The sequence below is a fragment of the Dendronephthya gigantea genome, unplaced genomic scaffold, assembly GCF_004324835.1.
Source record: "Dendronephthya gigantea isolate DGI-Jeju-01 unplaced genomic scaffold, DenGig_1.0 000001F, whole genome shotgun sequence".
Lineage (NCBI taxonomy): Eukaryota > Metazoa > Cnidaria > Anthozoa > Malacalcyonacea > Nephtheidae > Dendronephthya > Dendronephthya gigantea.
The window spans coordinates 342,380-363,118 of record NW_021163011.1 but is presented as its reverse complement, the minus strand read 5'-3'; the positions used below and the strand labels follow the sequence as shown (position 1 = coordinate 363,118).

Sequence of the window (20,739 nt, the reverse complement as noted above, 5' to 3'; positions counted from 1 at the left end):
TATTGAAGTTGAGAAACAAGTTACCGACTGAATCTATCCACTGTTTTCCATTGGCATGACATTTGGAGAAATTAACTTTGTTTTGTTAGTGCTACATTAACAATCTTTGTCGCGATTTTAAATCCAGTCTTCTTTCTTTGATCGATGTAAATGATCGGTACAACGGCGTGTTACGTGAATCCTGGACACACGAAACCTGCAAGGATATATGTTTAGTTTTAGTTTCATGTCATTTCGGGGAAATTGCCACAGAGTTACGTAATGTAGAATTTGTTAATGTATACAATTTCTTGTTCAGAAAACGATATACAACTTAAACAACTTGGGCAGGAATTCAAGCTAAAAGAAATTCTAAAATACTCCCCCATTTTTTAAGGAGAAAATCATCCTAAAACATCCTAAATTTAGCCGCGAACATTTCCGGCGGCCATCTTGCAAATTGCCTAATTTCTGCCTTTGTTGGATTTATTGATATTTGCACGCTGAAAACAGAATCGATTGAACGTCTGAATCGTTCAATTATGCCTAGTTTTCTTTTGTAATCTCAGAACAAGTCTCCTAAAATAATTTAACTATACATGGTCACCCCTTTTGCACGTGAATAAAATACAAAAACTATAAACTTACTTCTGCATCACAACTTTAAAGGCGGTTTTCCACTATAGGCGGAATAAAACTGGCTTAACGCGGGATATCGATCAAGCTCGTGAATGCATGCATAGCAATAGTTACGCAGATCATCCTAACTGAAACAGGACAGGATTTGATTAATGATTATAAATTTTTCATCATAGGTTCAACTTCAAGCGATTTCGACGAAGCTGGTCTTGGAAAACACGACGACTTGAGAAATTTTTTGAAAGCTCGTCCTGGAAAATTTCTCGTTGACTGCCATTACACAGACTTTTTTGGGTATGGTTTTTCAATTCGCAATTTTTTTACGGGCTTTATAAAACCGACCACGTGCAATTGCAAAAGCACAGAAAATATAATGCATACAGTATGCCCTTTGAAAAAGTATATCTATATCTATAGCCTCATTCTCTTAATTAAAAGTAAGATCAACGACATCTTCAATAGTATTTTGATATTCTGTGGGAAAGCTATATTGCATAATAACATGTATTTAAGATGCACAGCGTTTTTTGGTAAAAAGGTTTTTTTAAAGCCCTCAAGAAAAGCCTTGTTACCCCATTTTCATTTTCTCTTCAGCCCTAACTCCACTTGCCAAAGTCAAGATTATATTTTGATATAATCTTTTGATGTTTTATTCCACATCAAAACGCTTACACAGCTGATGGAGGACTAAGTCCAACAAAACTGAATCAAAACGAGGTAGCCTCGATATCACCAAACCTATGTAAATCAGCGAGCAAAGCACTGAACAAAACACGTTATCATTTATCTGTAATAATGCTCTGAACAAATAAATGACGCAAAGTCTATAACCACATTCGATAAGCGATCCAGAAGATGAATGTAAAACCGTGACACACGAAACTCGAGACATATCACCTGTTACCATCACATTCTAAACAAAAACCCAAATAAATATCACGAGTAAGGGGCGCAATAGATGTAGACTTTATAGGTTTATGAGGCCTGTGGTAACTAATAAGCATGCAATTGATTAGGGAGCGAAGGGGACCCAACTCGGCGACAGTCTCGCGTTCTTTCCTGGTAGGCCTGTAAACATGCAACGAGAACGCAAACTTTCTCATCCCCTTCGAATTTCGTAAGGAAAACTGAAGAAGTTTCAGATGAGGTGTTGGTAAGACCTGGGTTGTTCGAAAAGTGTTTAGCTTAAACGGTGGATAAGTTCAAAATGGAAAACCAAATTATCTATTTATTGAACAACTGAGCTGAAATATTTCGATGTAAATAGTTTAATTGTCAATGGAAGTGCATATTAAATGCATAAGATGCAGGTTCAGTCATTCGCAAGATCTATGAGAGTATATTTTTAAACTTTGGCTTATCCACTGTTTGAGCTAAACGCCTTTCGAACAACCGACCCCTGGTAGCTGAAATGCAACCTCTTCGGGATGAAGGCGCATAAAAAGTATATCCAGTAGCTTCAGTTCGGAAGAACGTTTTGGAACAGTAGAGCTAATAACATGACAAAAGTCTTAGGGATAACTCGGCATTGGACGGTTGGGAACGAAAATGGTTTAACACTATCGAAACGTCCCATGTGTTCTGATACTGAGGCATTGCCGGCCGCAAGTTTGAAATTCCCTTAATAAACACACCACTAGCGGATGTTGCCCCACCGAAAAACCATTAATAGGTGGCAAGGCACCAGACAAAGCAGATCTGTAAGTATTGATAGTCCTGTAATCAAAACCCTGATCAAACGACCAAGCGAGGAAACTGGTTATATTTGCCAGAGAAGAAAGCGAGCGGATGAATAACTAATCTGATGTTGTCGAGGCTACCTCGTTTTGATTTAATTTTGTTCGACTTAGTCCTCCTCAGCTGTGTCAGCGTTTTGATGAGGAATAAACCATGGTTATATCGAACTTCTCTGTTCGAAATATAATCAAAGACCGCAGTCTCAAATATTATAAAACATATTTCAAAAACGTGATTATTATGTGTTAACATGCAGTTTTATCTGAACGTCTTTTTTGTAGATATAATGGTTCCCCGATGATGAACAGTTATTTAAAGCGGGTTTAATTTTTGTGTCTTTGAAGGGCAAATAGCTACATCCAAATGATCCAATTATTGAATAATTAGTGAATCAGTTATTGAATAAAATGTGCCGAGTGTACTCTATACCAGACTCTGTGAAGTTCTGTTCATAAGCAAAAAACTGCTGTAAGGACGCATTTTACTTTTTTTTTGAGCTCGGTATATCGTTTTCAAAGCTATGATTCATTACAATCGACAGTGAAAGACAACAATAATAATACCATTTTATCGATTTTGAAAGTGTATGTTTGATAGATTATAAAAATAAGCTCTTGCATACAGGTTCTCGAAAGGTTTTGAAATTTTGAGTACAGCAGACCAAATTCTTCCGTTTTTGTGGGTAGCCTGCGCATGCGCGGCTAACCACTATGTAGTCGAAAAAGTGTCCGGATTGTCCGGATGTATGTTTGTGTGTGGGTGCCACATCTTCGGCAATCGTCGGATATACGAAAGATGACGAACGGTTCTTCTACTTCCGGAAAATTTCATTGTTTTCGAAGAACGGAAGCAACCGAAGGGCGCAGTGGCGTCGCCAGGGGGGGAACTGGGGGGGACAAGTCCCCCCGAGTGGGGGACAAGTCCCCCCGAGTTACTCTAAAGACCACTTTTGAGATTTTTCTAAATGTGAAGAGAAAAGTGAGGGGGGGGGGTACAATGATTCTAATTTCCAACAGCCGTGTAAATAAAGAAATTTTCGAATTAACGTTACTTTTGATCACCTAAAGAATAACATTAGAATAACATATCAGCATAGGAAGAGACATTGCAGATAAGATTGAGTTGGATACTCTTGTTGACACATTTAGATAAGCTAACAACAGAAAGTTGCAATTGTGAAAACTGTTGGTTTATAACAAAAATCGTCAATCTGTGGCTTTCAGATTGTCATAAAACCTGCCTGAAAATGTTGGAAATTGCGTTTTAGAGACCCTAGAAATAAAAATTTTCTCGAGGGGGAATGCCCCCAACCCCCCTAGGGGTCTAACGCCTTTAATTTTTACATCGTCCCCCCCAGTCTGAACAACCTGGCGACGCCACTGAAGGGCGAAGTCACGTTAATACGTTTGTCAAATTTTAAAGCGAAGGTGAGTACTTTAAAGACAAAAAAGCGGTGATCGGTGAGCGTTGAATCTACAACTACAACTACACTAATACAAAATAAATAAAACATTATTTAATGGCAGTAACAAGTTGCCCTGTTTTATAAATTATAATGCAATATTTCACCTGTCAATTTCTTGCTTCAGTTGCTTGTGGACATGCAGCTATTAAACCAAAACATTACCTTATTGCAAATGGCAGTAACAAGTTGCCCTGTTTATAAATAATGCAATATTTCACCTGTCAATTTCTTGCTTGTGGACATGCAGCTATTAAACCAAATGCTTTGGAGTTTAAAAAGAAGCTTTTATTTGAACATAACTAACAAATCATAACAGTTATATTTGGAAATATCATCACTTCGGGAAATATTTCGCGAAATCCCTCTCACTCCATGTCTATAAAGACTATAAAATGATAAAAACTCACCTTATGAAGTTATGAGTGTGGCAGGCTCTGGTTGTTATACGAAACCAATTTGTATAGGGAATAATATGAGTTAGTCTATCTTCGGTATATCGAACACTCTACTCGTATATGATTCTAAACGCATATTCAGTATAGTTTGTATTTTAAGAAGATAGTTTAGCTTATATTGTACCGGAATATGACGCCACATTTACACTTTAGTCATGGGGCTCCGCGATTCGAATAACCTCAAAATATCTTCAAAGAATCCCTGATCCATTGATCTAGAATATCATGCATGCAAAGAGAGAAAAAGAGTTGTAAGGGAAGAAACGAAGTCATTCCACATTTTGTACGTCAGATACCCGGGTACTCCCACATTCCTATCTGAATCTAAGTATGAATGCATGTCAAAGTGCATAATTGTGACGACTTGTCTAACCTCCCCTAGGGGGTATTTTACATGAGCCCGGTTACCAGAGATTCAACGAAACGTGAGAGGACTTTGAGGTATTGAAATAAGTCTTTATTGACACCAAACAAGCACATGCTAATTTGTGGTGATTATACGACTACCAGGATCATGTTATCTGCTCATTTCAATACCTCAAAATCATCTCACGCTTGTTAAATCTCGGTTAACTGAGCTCATGGAAGACCATAATTATCTAGTTTACTATAGACCATTTCAGCTTGCATGCAAATTAGCCATTTCAATGGATAGACATGCAATAAAACGTAACCATGCATTTCAGACCATGTGATTTGAAATACTCCGAAAAATGACATCTTGTTAACTCAAGATATGAGCTATTGACAACAAGACAACAAAGGTGATATTTCGAATTTATTTCAAAGTCATTGTCAAACTTAACCAGAATAAACTATATTTACAGGCCTGCTATCATAACATAACAAAGTTAGTGCATGCGTAATTCGAGAAAGAGACTAATTGAAGGAGAGACAGTAACAACGGGGGACTGAGGGAGATTATTAGTATAAAATATAGAGCGATTGAGAGGGTTCGAAAGAGACGGACAAAATAAAAGTTATTAAAGGCGGATTTCCACTTACAGCGAAATCGTTCGCTAGCGAAATATTTGCATGTTTTCTTTTGAATTTTAACAGCATAAATAAATTAGTGCCACTTGACTGTTCTCAATTCAAAAGAAAATATGCAAATATTTCACTAGCGAACGATTTCGCTGTAAGTGGAAATCCGCCTTAACAGGGCATAGTTCTTGTGTTTTACAATACAAGCTGAAAAGGTCTATTGTGATTCATATATATTGCAGGCTTTGCAGACAATTTTAAAAAGCAAAATATCATGTCAATAAAAGGTGAAGATGAAAGGTATTACGACGGGGATGTGTCCGCTTTAAACAAAGCATTCAAAGCCCGGAATATTGAGGAAAATCGCTTCGCCAAGTTTGAGGAGCGAGAAACCCGAAGCGTACTGACAATGGAAATGATAAAATTTCTGTGCACTGGTGAGTTATTATGATTCTATATGGTTTTAATATTGATTCAATTATTTTATGGGAATAAACTACTCTATATATTATAATATAAATATTTGTTAAATACTGGAACACTCCCGTATCGTATGTGTGTGGCTGTTTACATGATTCCGTTTACTCGTTTCGTCATCCTAGCAGTAATGTACATGAGGTGTCTAAAAAAAAACGCAACCACTTAAATATGCAAGAAGATCAATACAGCTCTAAAGCGCAATACATAAGCACCTCTGGGAATTGAAAATGGCTCTTAATCCTTCATTTAAAATGCCAAAAGTCATTTTAGCTGAACTATGGTGCAAACCCGAACAATGTTAATATTCTTGCATATTTAAGTGTTGCGTTTTTTAGACACCCTGTAGTCACCCTGACGATAGATTGTGCTAATTTCGAATCATAAAGGACCATGCATGTGTAGAAGTGTAAGCAGTGTAGTTCATTATCAAGGCTATTTTCTTTGGATTCACTTTGATCGAAAGAACTTTTAAAATATCTCTTAGCCGCGTAGTTTTAAGTGTACAGTATAAAACAGGGGCTACAGTGAGGGTTGCCAGATTACTGAAAAAGAAGCCAAACATTGTTGTGGTCGGCTTTAAACGATTATCGTAATTATATTTGGCCAACTTATTTAATTATTTGGCAACCCTGCCTACAGTGCTTTATTTAAATATATTTATTAAATCAGCCCACGGCAAGTATGTTGAAAAGCTCAAAGAATGCCAAGAATGCAGACTCGTACCCAGGTGCTTTAATATAAGCACACTACATAGCATCAAATGTGGTATATGTGGTATAACAAATTGGTATAACAACTGCCTAAATCGACCTCAGGGCCTTCTTCTGGAGAGTTATAGAGTCATACTAATGCCGGTTTTCCACTAGCGATATTTTTCGCGCGAAGCGACTTTATTCCTTTGTATTTGAGCAATTTGTTCCAGATGGTTGCATTTGAGAGCTCTGGAACAAAAGTAAAATGTCGATTCGCGCGAAAAATATCGCTAGTGGAAAACCGGCTTAAAGGCCGGCTTAAGGACCAAGAGTAAAAAGCAGCAAGCGTTTTTAAACAACTTAGCATCAAATGTGGTATAACAACTGCCTAAATAGACAACACTTCTCGACGTTTCGACCTGAGGACCTTCGTCAGGAGAGTTAAGGCGGATTTCCACTTACAGCGAAATCGTTCGCCAGCGAAATATTTGCATGTTTTCTTTTGAATTTTAGCAGCATAAATAAATTAGTTCGACTTGACTGTTCTCAATTCAAAAGAAAATATGCAAATATTTCGCTAGCGAACGATTTCGCTGTAAGTGGAAATCCGCCTTAACTCTCCTGACGAAGGTCCTCAGGTCGAAACGTCGAGAAGTGTTGTTTATTTAGGCAGTTGTTATACCACATTTGATGCTAAGTTGTTTAAAGACGCTTGCTGCTTTTTACTCTTGGTATACATGAGTTAGTCCAATGGCTGAAAACATTGGTTGTTTATCGCATGAATGTAACTCAACTTTTACATAATTAACATATTGAAATAGTTAGAAAGTTGTCAAACACTCAAAGTCTACATTTTTTTCTTACTGAGTCTGCAAATTTGAAAACTGTATGAGTCAGTTATTTATATACGCTTTTACTGTAGTTACACTCGCGGTTTAAATGTTTCTGTGATCATAAACACAGTAAGAATTCTGCAATTGATATTCTACTGATTACAAATTTATTTTATACATCTGTAACTACATATGTATAGATGTAGCTACATATACTGATCTTTCGCCGGAAGGAAGCGAAAATTAATTCTTACTGTAGTTTGTGATCACAGAAAATTTGATGCTGCAAAGCCAAAGGAAACAAATATGTATCAATATACTACAAACATGATATTCGCAATAAGCAATTGCAGAGTCTGTACAAGATTATAAGTAGATTACCCCCCCCCCCATATAGCGGCAAAATCACGCAACGCGTGATCCCCACGCGGGCCGTCGAAAACTATCGGATTTTCCCGAAGATGTGCGTGGTCTCCACGCAGGGTGAGAGTGTAACGTTATTAAACCGTAATTAAGTGCACAGTAAGGATTTGCGAGGAAAATATTTTATTTGTCAGGTAATACACATTTAGTATGTCAACATTTTAAAAGTATGTTTCTTTCCATAGCATTAGGATACATGATATTATGAGAATGTTTCTTTCAATTCTACTAGGACTGTTCGTTCATTTTAAGAGTTCATTTCTTAAATAATCTGAAGGGAACAGGTTTTTTATTTTTGTTTGTGATTACATTTGTCTCTCTCCAGCCATAACCCGTACGCTTCTACTTCAACTTTAGGACAATATTGATATGCGTCGGCTGCAAAATGCTTCCCGCAGGTCTCTAGCCATACTAGATTTTTTATCAGTATTTGCGCTTTCAGGCATCCAAAACACTCCAAATTGATGGAGGGAATGTTCAGGTTTGCGAGGAGATCCTTCTCGTATCAAACATATTGTTTACAAAAGGTAATTTGTGAGCGCTACGGTGTGCGCTACTCCCACGCGTGATGATGTGCGCACAAGCATTTGTTTACACACATTGTCAGTTGATGACTTTGTTCAAACGCGTTTATGCATACATTACTGGTAATAGGTTTTAATGACAGGACGAACCTGAACATGTTCCCCTCCAAACAGAGAGTAGCTTGCACATAAATATCGCACATCGAACAAAAATTGCCCGAGAAAACACAGCAATGGAGTGCTTACATGGAGTGCCTGCGACCGCAATCTCTACCAAGAAAGGAAAGTTTTGGGTTTGTAACACGAACAAAGTTGTGAAGGATCTAAGTAAACGTAACTTTGGGAGACCGTTCTTTGTTTGCTGCGATCGTAAAAATCCGTGTAACTTTTGGCAACGGGGTGACAGATTAGAGCTCCTGAAACCGAAGTGTCAGCCGGGGTAAACTGCTGTGTGGGGGTTAAACGCCGGAAATAGTTGTATTAAAACAGATATAGATTTGCGTTTTTAACATTTATTCATCTAACGATTAATTACAGCAATAAATTGTAATACATCAAAATTTCATTTCGTATCCCTTTTTGTTCGTTTGCCATGGATTCTTCAACAAACGCTCTATTAGTAAACCTTTTAAATCGCTTTCTTTATTTTACTATTCATCTTCAAACTTGTATTCGTTCAAAAGTCTTTTGATAAGAAACTTTCTCTTATCAATAGCAGCTTCTTTTGCTTCTTCTGGATCAAAATCATCGTTTTCAACAAATGCATCTTTTATTTTTGTGTTCATTATTTTCTTATGTATCGGGTCTTTCTTTAGTTGTCTCATCCACAAAAGGCGCTCCATATAAATATTTTCTAATTCTTTCTGAAGGTTAGGCATGATGTTCGAGAAAGCTTTCCCTTTGGCAGAGTGCTCATCAAAACCACTGTTTACAAGGCTTTCTTGCATTTCTTCGAAAGCTCTATTACTTCTTTGCATTGCTTCTTCTATAAGCGGCATCCATGGGTCCATTTTTTCTTCAGATTCTGAGTCAGTCGTCGTCGCCGAACTTTCAGACTGCTGACTGGAAGTGGTCGAGACATTCCTCTTGGAAATCTCCACCTTCGCTGTCATAGTCTGTTTGAGACATGTTTCTTTCTTGCTCTCGTAGTGGACAATACTCCCGTTCGTGTCTGCGCTGATTGTAACTGCGGCTGAAGTATCTTCCGCAAAATTGGCAGCTCATTCCTTTAGCACTAGCAGTGTGGAAATGCCTTGTTATCGAGCAGCAATGCAGTTTTATGAACAGATGAGCAACTGCTCATGAGCAGTTATGAGCATGTGCTCATAGGCCCGTTTGGGGCCTATATGGCCTTATATGGCACTATTAGGCCCGATGGCCCGATTGCTGACTGGGCGTCTCAACCCGCGAATATGGACAAATATTCCATTAAACATCTACGCGGTACTTTAATTTCGTAGTCCAGTGCATGCACACAAACTAAAATGTTAACCATCCCTTATGTACTTTCTTCGTTTCCCCCGAGGTAGAGGTTCTTCGTTTACGACTAGGCTGCACATGCTTTAACTTTGCAGTGCTTAAGTAAACATTAAAGTTTCTCTCCATCTCTTCTTCGCGCTCTAATAAATTTTCCAGACACTCCTCCATATTGAATTCCTTTGGTTCTTTACTCTGTCGAGGTACACATATTCCTATCTTACTCCACTTTAACCATTTCTTGCGTTCCTCTGTGTCCATACCGTTAACTTGGTCGAGATGATTTGCTAACCTTGCTAAATTTGTACTACAACAGCCAAACACAGGACAGTTCCTACGCGTGCGACCCATATTTAGATGATTGCTCAACAAATTCCTAAAAATAATTGGCTCATTTTTTCGTGGGTCAGGTATTTTGTTAGGCCCGTTTGGGCCCTATATGGCTTATATGGCACTATTAGGCCCGATGCCCCGATTGCTGCATGACTGGGCGTCCTAACCCGGACAAATCCGGGCTTATCAACGCAAACTCTTACTTACGGAAGACAAATTCAAACGATCTAAATAAGAAAACAGTGTAGTGCCCGGACAATATGTTTAGAATATTTGTAAAATTGTTCTACCTAACTATTTTGTTACAAGCGTTAATCCGTGTCTTAATTTATGCTCCGTGGGCACGTTGTGACGCAGCAGGCGCGAAAGATCGCGTCTGTTATTCGTGTTCGCTTAAGTCGTCCAGAGAAAAGGAATCGTTGCGTTCTAGCACGAATTCTGGTTTAGAGGCGTTCAATCATAATTTAACAGATGGTAGCTTCGCACCATTGTCTTTTCAGGCAAATTGCATGAAAATCTCATGTCAATATCAAGTAACACATTTCGCTAACTCGGCGTTCAGTTGATCCCGCAACACCAGTTCTGCATACTAAAAATGGCCCACTAAGAGCTTGCATTCGAGCGTCCGGCTTCAATCGAGCGAGTGGGACTTCTTACCAATTTAAAGTTTGAGAATAGGTTAAGGTCATTTCTACCCTAAGACCTCTAATCATCCGCTTTACCTGATAAAACTGCATGTATGAACTCCATCTTTCCTGATGGAAACTTCGGAGGGAACCAGCTACTAGATGGTACGATGAAGCAAAACATCGATTAACGCAACGCCTTTTCACCCGAAGGCAGAAAGAAAGGTGGCATACGATCGGATGCAGCTGACTTCCCCACCACGACAAGGCGACGTTCGTTTCGCTCTCGTACTAATTCACGGAGCAAAGGCCTCTCATAATTTATAGGCAACTTCGAAGCAAAACATCGATCAACGCAACGTCTTTTCACCCGAAGGCGTAAGAAAGCCGGCATACGATCAGACGCAGCCGACTTCTTCCCACGATTGGCGTTGTTCGTTTCGCACACGCACTCATTCACGGAGCACATGCCCTCTCATCATATATAACTAACTTCGAAGCAAAACTTCGATGAACGCAACGCTTTCTCGCCCAAAAGGGGCAGGAAAAGCAATATACGACCAGCATACAACCAAGATTTAGGGCTAAATTGTCACATTCTTGGGAGTCGAACCCAAGCCCCAGTGGGGCAGCCGTGAATGTGTGGACGCATTCGAATGTTACAGGACAACACAAGACACACAACAAAAAACACAACGAACCTTTTATCTGAAACGAGAGCTTAGAAAAATAGTATTTACAATTAGCATGGCAGAAAAATTTAGGCATAGGGGTCTAAGGAAGGGGTTGGGCTCAGTGCAGGGCAGGGGCTGGGCCTAGTAATCACACTAAAATCGGTCATCTTTGTTCTGAAAGAGAAAGAATAAGTTTAGTAGCCCTAGAGAAAAAATTTACACAATTAGTACATGCTGACCAGACGGGGTAGAGTGCATTCCTATTCAGAGGGGAATATATAAACAAATAAATACACCTACCTTCCTCCAGCCAGATGGCACTTACCTGGAGAATGGCAGAATGCGGCCTGATGAATGCAACACTTCTTTGCCTGAAGGCGGCAGGAAAGCTAAGCATACGATTATACGCAGCTGACTTCCCAACCACAACAAGCAACGTTCGTTTCGCACCTGTACTAATTCACGGAGTACATGCCCCTCATTTATAGCCAACCTCGAACACAAACTTCGATAAAAACAACGCTTTTTCACCCGAAAGTGGAAAGAAATGCAGCATACGATCGGACGCAACCGACTTCCCCACCACGACGAGCGATGTTCGTTTCGCACTTGTACTAATTCACGGAGTACATGCTCCTCAGTTATAGCCCAACCTCGAACACAAACTTCGATAAAAACAACGCTTTTTCACCCGAAAGTGGAAAGAAATGCAGCATACGATCGGACGCAACCGACTTCCCCACCACGACGAGCGATGTTCGTTTCGCACTTGTACTAATTCACGGAGTACATGCTCCTCAGTTATAGCCCAACCTCGAACACAAACTTCGATAAAAACAACGCTTTTTCACCCGAAAGTGGAAAGAAATGCAGCATACGATCGGACGCAACCGACTTCCCCACCACGACGAGCGATGTTCGTTTCGCACTTGTACTAATTCACGGAGTACATGCTCCTCAGTTATAGCCCAACCTCGAACACAAACTTCGATAAAAACAACGCTTTTTCACCCGAAAGTGGAAAGAAATGCAGCATACGATCGGACGCAGCCGACTTCCCCACCACGACGAGCGATGTTCGTTTCGCACTTGTACTAATTCACGGAGCACATATACCCCTCTTATATAGCCAACTTTGAAGCAAAACTTCGATTAACGCAACGCCTTTTTACCCGAAGGTGGAAAGAAAGCCAGCCATACGATTGGACGCATTTGACTTCTTCACCACAACGAGCAATGTTGATTTCGCACTCGAACTCATTCACAGAGCACATGCCCCTCATATATAGTAAAAATATTAACCGGAGAACCGTTCGCCGCAACATCCTCCTTGAAGATCGATGTTGACAATGTTTCACAAACCGCATTCCATCTTCCCAAACATCCTCCTTGGTCATGACCCGAGCAAGCTAACTTCGGCGACATCGTTATTTCGCTCGAATCGACCACAGCGAAATCGCGACCTTTTTTCGAGCATGTTCGAGATACCTCGACATTTTCCCCAACTACTGCGGGTCCAAACCGGGACTTTTTTGGACATGTTCGGGAGAATTCGATTTTCACCCGTCTTAGTGCTGGTCGAAATCGAGACTTTTTCGAACTTGTTCGAAAGACCTCGAGTTTTTCCCTTCTTGGTCGGGGTCAAAATCGCTACTTACCCGAACATGTTAAAGAAGATCTCGAGTTGTTCCCCTCTTCTGCCGTTCATGTTAGAGAGACTACGACTTGTTGGCCTCTTCTGCCGAACATGTTCGATCGACCTCGAGTTGTTGGCCTCTTCTGCGGACATGTTCAAGAGACAAGGACTTGTTCTGCTCTTAGGTCGACTTCGCCGAGGATGTTCGAGTTTTGGAAAAAAAAACAAATCGCAGAAAAAGGGTTTAATCTCAGCAGATCATAGCAACAAGGCTACTTTCTACTGCTTACATTACCCCGTTCTTTATTTAAGTCGTCTGCAAATGATTTAGCTCTGGAAAATTTAGATTTTGATCGTTGTAGTGCTTGGAAGCATGGTCCGCTCCGTGGGCACGTTGTGACGCAGGAGGCGCGAAAGATCGCGTCTGTTATTCGTGTTCGCTTAAGTCGTCCAGAGAAAAGGAATCGTTGCGTTCTAGCACGAATTCTGGTTTAGAGGCGTTCAATCATAATTTAACAGATGGTAGCTTCGCACCATTGTCTTTTCAGGCAAATTGCATGAAAATCTCATGTCAATATCAACTAACACATTTCGCTAACTCGGCGTTCAGTTGATCCCGCAACACCAGTTCTGCATACTAAAAATGGCCCACTAAGAGCTTGCATTCGAGCGTCCGGCTTCAATCGAGCGAGTGGGACTTCTTACCAATTTAAAGTTTGAGAATAGGTTAAGGTCATTTCTACCCTAAGACCTCTAATCATCCGCTTTACCTGATAAAACTGCATGTATGAACTCCATCTTTCCTGATGGAAACTTCGGAGGGAACCAGCTACTAGATGGTACGATGAAGCAAAACATCGATTAACGCAACGCCTTTTCACCCGAAGGCAGAAAGAAAGGTGGCATACGATCGGATGCAGCTGACTTCCCCACCACGACAAGGCGACGTTCGTTTCGCTCTCGTACTAATTCACGGAGCAAAGGCCTCTCATAATTTATAGGCAACTTCGAAGCAAAACATCGATCAACGCAACGTCTTTTCACCCGAAGGCGGTAAGAAAGCCGGCATACGATCAGACGCAGCCGACTTTCTTCCCACGATTGGCGTTGTTCGTTTCGCACACGCACTCATTCACGGAGCACATGCCCCTCATTCATATATAACTAACTTCGAACACAAACTTCGATAAAAACAACGCTTTTTCACCCGAAAGTGGAAAGAAATGCAGCATACGATCGGACGCAACCGACTTCCCCACCACGACGAGCGATGTTCGTTTCGCACTTGTACTAATTCACGGAGTACATGCTCCTCAGTTATAGCCCAACCTCGAACCACAAACTTCGATAAAAACAACGCTTTTCACCCGAAAGTGGAAAGAAATGCAGCATACGATCGGACGCAACCGACTTCCCCACCACGACGAGCGATGTTCGTTTCGCACTTGTACAAATTCACGGAGTACATGCTCCTCAGTTATAGCCCAACCTCGAACACAAACTTCGATAAAAACAACGCTTTTTCACCCGAAAGTGGAAAGAAATGCAGCATACGATCGGACGCAACCGACTTCCCCACCACGACGAGCGATGTTCGTTTGCACTGTACTAATTCACGGAGCACATATACCCCTCTTATATAGCCAACTTTGAAGCAAAACTTCGATTAACGCAACGCCTTTTTACCCGAAGGTGGAAAGAAAGCCAGCCATACGATTGGACGCATTTGACTCTTTCACCACAACGAGCAATGTTGATTCGCACTCGCACTCATTCACAGAGCACATGCCCCTCATATATAGTAAAAATATTAACCGGAGAACCGTTCGCCGCAACATCCTCCTTGAAGATCGATTTGACAAACCGCATTCCATCTTCCCAAACATCCTCCTTGGTCATGACCCGCGCAAGCTAACTTCGGCGACATCGCTATTTCGCTCGAATCGACCACAGCGAAATCGGGACCTTTTTCGAGCATGTTCGAGATACCTCGACATTTTCCCCAACTACTGCGGGTCCAAACCGGGACTTTTTTGGACATGTTCGGGAGAATTCGATTTTCACCCGTCTTAGTGCTGGTCGAAATCGAGACTTTTTCGAACTTGTTCGAAAGACCTCGAGTTTTCCCTTCTTGGTCGGGGTCGAAATCGCTACTTACCCGAACATGTTAAAGAAGATCTCGAGTTGTTCCCCTCTTCTGCCGTTCATGTTAGAGAGACTACGACTTGTTGGCCTCTTCTGCCGAACATGTTCGATCGACCTCGAGTTGTTGGCCTCTTCTGCGGACATGTTCAAGAGACAAGGACTTGTTCTGCTCTTAGGTCGACTTCGCCGAGGATGTTCGAGTTTTGGAAAAAAAAACAAATCGCAGAAAAAGGGTTTAATCTCAGCAGATCATAGCAACAAGGCTACTTTCTACTGCTTACATTACCCCGTTCTTTATTTAAGTCGTCTGCAAATGATTTAGCTCTGGAAAATTTAGATTTTGATCGTTGTAGTGCTTGGGAGCATGGTCCGCTCCGTGGGCACGTTGTGACGCAGGAGGCGCGAAAGATCGCGTCTGTTATTCGTGTTCGCTTAAGTCGTCCAGAGAAAAGGAATCGTTGCGTTCTAGCACGAATTCTGGTTTAGAGGCGTTCAATCATAATTTAACAGATGGTAGCTTCGCACCATTGTCTTTTCAGGCAAATTGCATGAAAATCTCATGTCAATATCAACTAACACATTTCGCTAACTCGGCGTTCAGTTGATCCCGCAACACCAGTTCTGCATACTAAAAATGGCCCACTAAGAGCTTGCATTCGAGCGTCCGGCTTCAATCGAGCGAGTGGGACTTCTTACCATTTTAAAGTTTGAGAATAGGTTAAGGTCATTTCTACCCTAAGACCTCTAATCATCCGCTTTACCTGATAAAACTGCATGTATGAACTCCATCTTTCCTGATGGAAACTTCGGAGGGAACCAGCTACTAGATGGTACGATGAAGCAAAACATCGATTAACGCAACGCCTTTTCACCCGAAGGCAGAAAGAAAGGTGGCATACGATCGGATGCAGCTGACTTCCCCACCACGACAAGGCGACGTTCGTTTCGCTCTCGTACTAATTCACGGAGCAAAGGCCTCTCATAATTTATAGGCAACTTCGAAGCAAAAACATCGATCAACGCAACGTCTTTTCACCCGAAGGCCGTAAGAAAGCCGGCATACGATCAGACGCAGCCGACTCTCTTCCCACGATTGGCGTTGTTCGTTTCGCACACGCACTCATTCACGGAGCAGATGCCCCTCATTCATATATAACTAACTTCGAAGCAAAACTTCGATGAACGCAACGCTTTCTCGCCCAAAAGGGGCAGGAAAAGCAATATACGACCAGCATACAACCAAGATTTAGGGCTAAATTGTCACATTCTTGGGAGTCGAACCCAAGCCCCAGTGGGGCAGCCGTGAATGTGTGGACGCATTCGAATGTTACAGGACAACACAAGACAACACAACAAAAAACACAACGAACCTTTTATCTGAAACGAGAGCTTAGAAAAATAGTATTTACAATTAGCATGGCAGAAAAATTTAGGCATAGGGGTCTAAGGAAGGGGTTGGGCTCAGTGCAGGGCAGGGGCTGGGCCTAGTAATCACACTAAAATCGGTCATCTTTGTTCTGAAAGAGAAAGAATAAGTTTAGTAGCCCTAGAGAAAAATTTACACAATTAGTACATGCTGACCAGAGACGGGGTAGAGTGCATTCCTATTCAGAGGGGAATATATAAACAATAAATACACCTACCTTCCTCCAGCCAGATGGCACTTACCTGGAGAATGGCAGAATGCGGCCTGATGAATGCAACACTTCTTTGCCTGAAGGCGGCAGGAAAGCTAAGCATACGATTATACGCAGCTGACTTCCCAACCACAACAAGCAACGTTCGTTTCGCACCTGTACTAATTCACGGAGTACATGCCCCTCATTTATAGCCCAACCTCGAACACAAACTTCGATAAAAACAACGCTTTTTCACCCGAAAGTGGAAAGAAATGCAGCATACGATCGGACGCAACCGACTTCCCCACCACGACGAGCGATGTTCGTTTCGCACTTGTACTAATTCACGGAGTACATGCTCCTCAGTTATAGCCCAACCTCGAACACAAACTTCGATAAAAACAACGCTTTTTCACCCGAAAGTGGAAAGAAATGCAGCATACGATCGGACGCAACCGACTTCCCCACCACGACGAGCGATGTTCGTTTCGCACTTGTACTAATTCACGGAGTACATGCTCCTCAGTTATAGCCCAACCTCGAACACAAACTTCGATAAAACAACGCTTTTTCACCCGAAAGTGGAAAGAAATGCAGCATACGATCGGACGCAACCGACTTCCCCACCACGACGAGCGATGTTCGTTTCGCACTTGTACTAATTCACGGAGTACATGCTCCTTAGTTATAGCCCAACCTCGAACACAAACTTCGATAAAAACAACGCTTTTTCACCCGAAAGTGGAAAGAAATGCAGCATACGATCGGACGCAGCCGACTTCCCCACCACGACGAGCGATGTTCGTTTCGCACTTGTACTAATTCACGGAGCACATATACCCCTCTTATATAGCCAACTTTGAAGCAAAACTTCGATTAACGCAACGCCTTTTTACCCGAAGGTGGAAAGAAAGCCAGCCATACGATTGGACGCATTTGACTTCTTCACCACAACGAGCAATGTTGATTTCGCACTCGAACTCATTCACAGAGCACATGCCCCTCATATATAGTAAAAATATTAACCGGAGAACCGTTCGCCGCAACATCCTCCTTGAAGATCGATGTTGACAATGTTTCACAAACCGCATTCCATCTTCCCAAACATCCTCCTTGGTCATGACCCGAGCAAGCTAACTTCGGCGACATCGTTATTTCGCTCGAATCGACCACAGCGAAATCGCGACCTTTTTTCGAGCATGTTCGAGATACCTCGACATTTTCCCCAACTACTGCGGGTCCAAACCGGGACTTTTTTGGACATGTTCGGGAGAATTCGATTTTCACCCGTCTTAGTGCTGGTCGAAATCGAGACTTTTTCGAACTTGTTCGAAAGACCTCGAGTTTTTCCCTTCTTGGTCGGGGTCAAAATCGCTACTTACCCGAACATGTTAAAGAAGATCTCGAGTTGTTCCCCTCTTCTGCCGTTCATGTTAGAGAGACTACGACTTGTTGGCCTCTTCTGCCGAACATGTTCGATCGACCTCGAGTTGTTGGCCTCTTCTGCGGACATGTTCAAGAGACAAGGACTTGTTCTGCTCTTAGGTCGACTTCGCCGAGGATGTTTGAGTTTTGGAAAAAAAAACAAATCGCAGAAAAAGGGTTTAATCTCAGCAGATCATAGCAACAAGGCTACTTTCTACTGCTTACATTACCCCGTTCTTTATTTAAGTCGTCTGCAAATGATTTAGCTCTGGAAAATTTAGATTTTGATCGTTGTAGTGCTTGGAAGCATGGTCCGCTCCGTGGGCACGTTGTGACGCAGGAGGCGCGAAAGATCGCGTCTGTTATTCGTGTTCGCTTAAGTCGTCCAGAGAAAAGGAATCGTTGCGTTCTAGCACGAATTCTGGTTTAGAGGCGTTCAATCATAATTTAACAGATGGTAGCTTCGCACCATTGTCTTTTCAGGCAAATTGCATGAAAATCTCATGTCAATATCAACTAACACATTTCGCTAACTCGGCGTTCAGTTGATCCCGCAACACCAGTTCTGCATACTAAAAATGGCCCACTAAGAGCTTGCATTCGAGCGTCCGGCTTCAATCGAGCGAGTGGGACTTCTTACCAATTTAAAGTTTGAGAATAGGTTAAGGTCATTTCTACCCTAAGACCTCTAATCATCCGCTTTACCTGATAAAACTGCATGTATGAACTCCATCTTTCCTGATGGAAACTTCGGAGGGAACCAGCTACTAGATGGTACGATGAAGCAAAACATCGATTAACGCAACGCCTTTTCACCCGAAGGCAGAAAGAAAGGTGGCATACGATCGGATGCAGCTGACTTCCCCACCACGACAAGGCGACGTTCGTTTCGCTCTCGTACTAATTCACGGAGCAAAGGCCTCTCATAATTTATAGGCAACTTCGAAGCAAAACATCGATCAACGCAACGTCTTTTCACCCGAAGGCGGTAAGAAAGCCGGCATACGATCAGACGCAACCGACTTTCTTCCCACGATTGGCGTTGTTCGTTTCGCACACGCACTCATTCACGGAGCACATGCCCCTCATTCATATATAACTAACTTCGAACACAAACTTCGATAAAAACAACGCTTTTTCACCCGAAAGTGGAAAGAAATGCAGCATACGATCGGACGCAACCGACTTCCCCACCACGACGAGCGATGTTCGTTTCGCACTTGTACTAATTCACGGAGTACATGCTCCTCAGTTATAGCCCAACCTCGAACACAAACTTCGATAAAAACAACGCTTTTTCACCCGAAAGTGGAAAGAAATGCAGCATACGATCGGACGCAACCGACTTCCCCACCACGACGAGCGATGTTCGTTTCGCACTTGTACAAATTCACGGAGTACATGCTCCTCAGTTATAGCCCAACCTCGAACACAAACTTCGATAAAAACAACGCTTTTTCACCCGAAAGTGGAAAGAAATGCAGCATACGATCGGACGCAACCGACTTCCCCACCACGACGAGCGATGTTCGTTTTGCACTCGTACTAATTCACGGAGCACATATACCCCTCTTATATAGCCAACTTTGAAGCAAAACTTCGATTAACGCAACGCCTTTTTACCCGAAGGTGGAAAGAAAGCCAGCCATACGATTGGACGCATTTGACTTCCTCACCACAACGAGCAATGTTGATTTCGCACTCGCACTCATTCACAGAGCACATGCCCCTCATATATAGTAAAAATATTAACCGGAGAACCGTTCGCCGCAACATCCTCCTTGAAGATCGATGTTGACAATGTTTCACAAACCGCATTCCATCTTCCCAAACATCCTCCTTGGTCATGACCCGCGCAAGCTAACTTCGGCGACATCGCTATTTCGCTCGAATCGACCACAGCGAAATCGGGACCTTTTTTCGAGCATGTTCGAGATACCTCGACATTTTCCCCAACTACTGCGGGTCCAAACCGGGACTTTTTTGGACATGTTCGGGAGAATTCGATTTTCACCCGTCTTAGTGCTGGTCGAAATCGAGACTTTTTCGAACTTGTTCGAAAGACCTCGAGTTTTTCCCTTCTTGGTCGGGGTCGAAATCGCTACTTACCCGAACATGTTAAAGAAGATCTCGAGTTGTTCCCCTCTTCTGCCGTTCATGTTAGAGAGACTACGACTTGTTGGCCTCTTCTGCCGAACATGTTCGATCGACCTCGAGTTGTTGGCCTCTTCTGCGGACATGTTCAAGAGACAAGGACTTGTTCTGCTCTTAGGTCGACTTCGCCGAGGATGTTCGAGTTTTGGAAAAAAAAACAAATCGCAGAAAAAGGGTTTAATCTCAGCAGATCATAGCAACAAGGCTACTTTCTACTGCTTACATTACCCCGTTCTTTATTTAAGTCGTCTGCAAATGATTTAGCTCTGGAAAATTTAGATTTTGATCGTTGTAGTGCTTGGGAGCATGGTCCGCTCCGTGGGCACGTTGTGACGCAGGAGGCGCGAAAGATCGCGTCTGTTATTCGTGTTCGCTTAAGTCGTCCAGAGAAAAGGAATCGTTGCGTTCTAGCGCGAATTCTGGTTTAGAGGCGTTCAATC

General features: G+C 42.1%; 1 protein-coding gene across 2 annotated transcripts in view; it reads left to right on the top strand.

The window, feature by feature from the left end:
* Positions 1-20,739, top strand: part of LOC114527111 (rhamnosyl O-methyltransferase-like) — a 53,695-nt gene that overhangs the window by 7,591 nt on the left and 25,365 nt on the right. The window contains exons 4-5 of one of the 2 annotated variants that reach the window (XM_028548724.1): positions 795-912; positions 2,637-2,936. The exons of the other annotated variant lie outside the window; for it this stretch is intronic. Coding sequence (XP_028404525.1) covers positions 795-912; positions 2,637-2,682 — 164 coding nt within the window. The 3' untranslated portion in view covers positions 2,683-2,936. Of the gene's footprint in view, positions 1-794; positions 913-2,636; positions 2,937-20,739 lie in introns of those variants that run through there. 2 annotated transcript variants of the gene reach the window in all.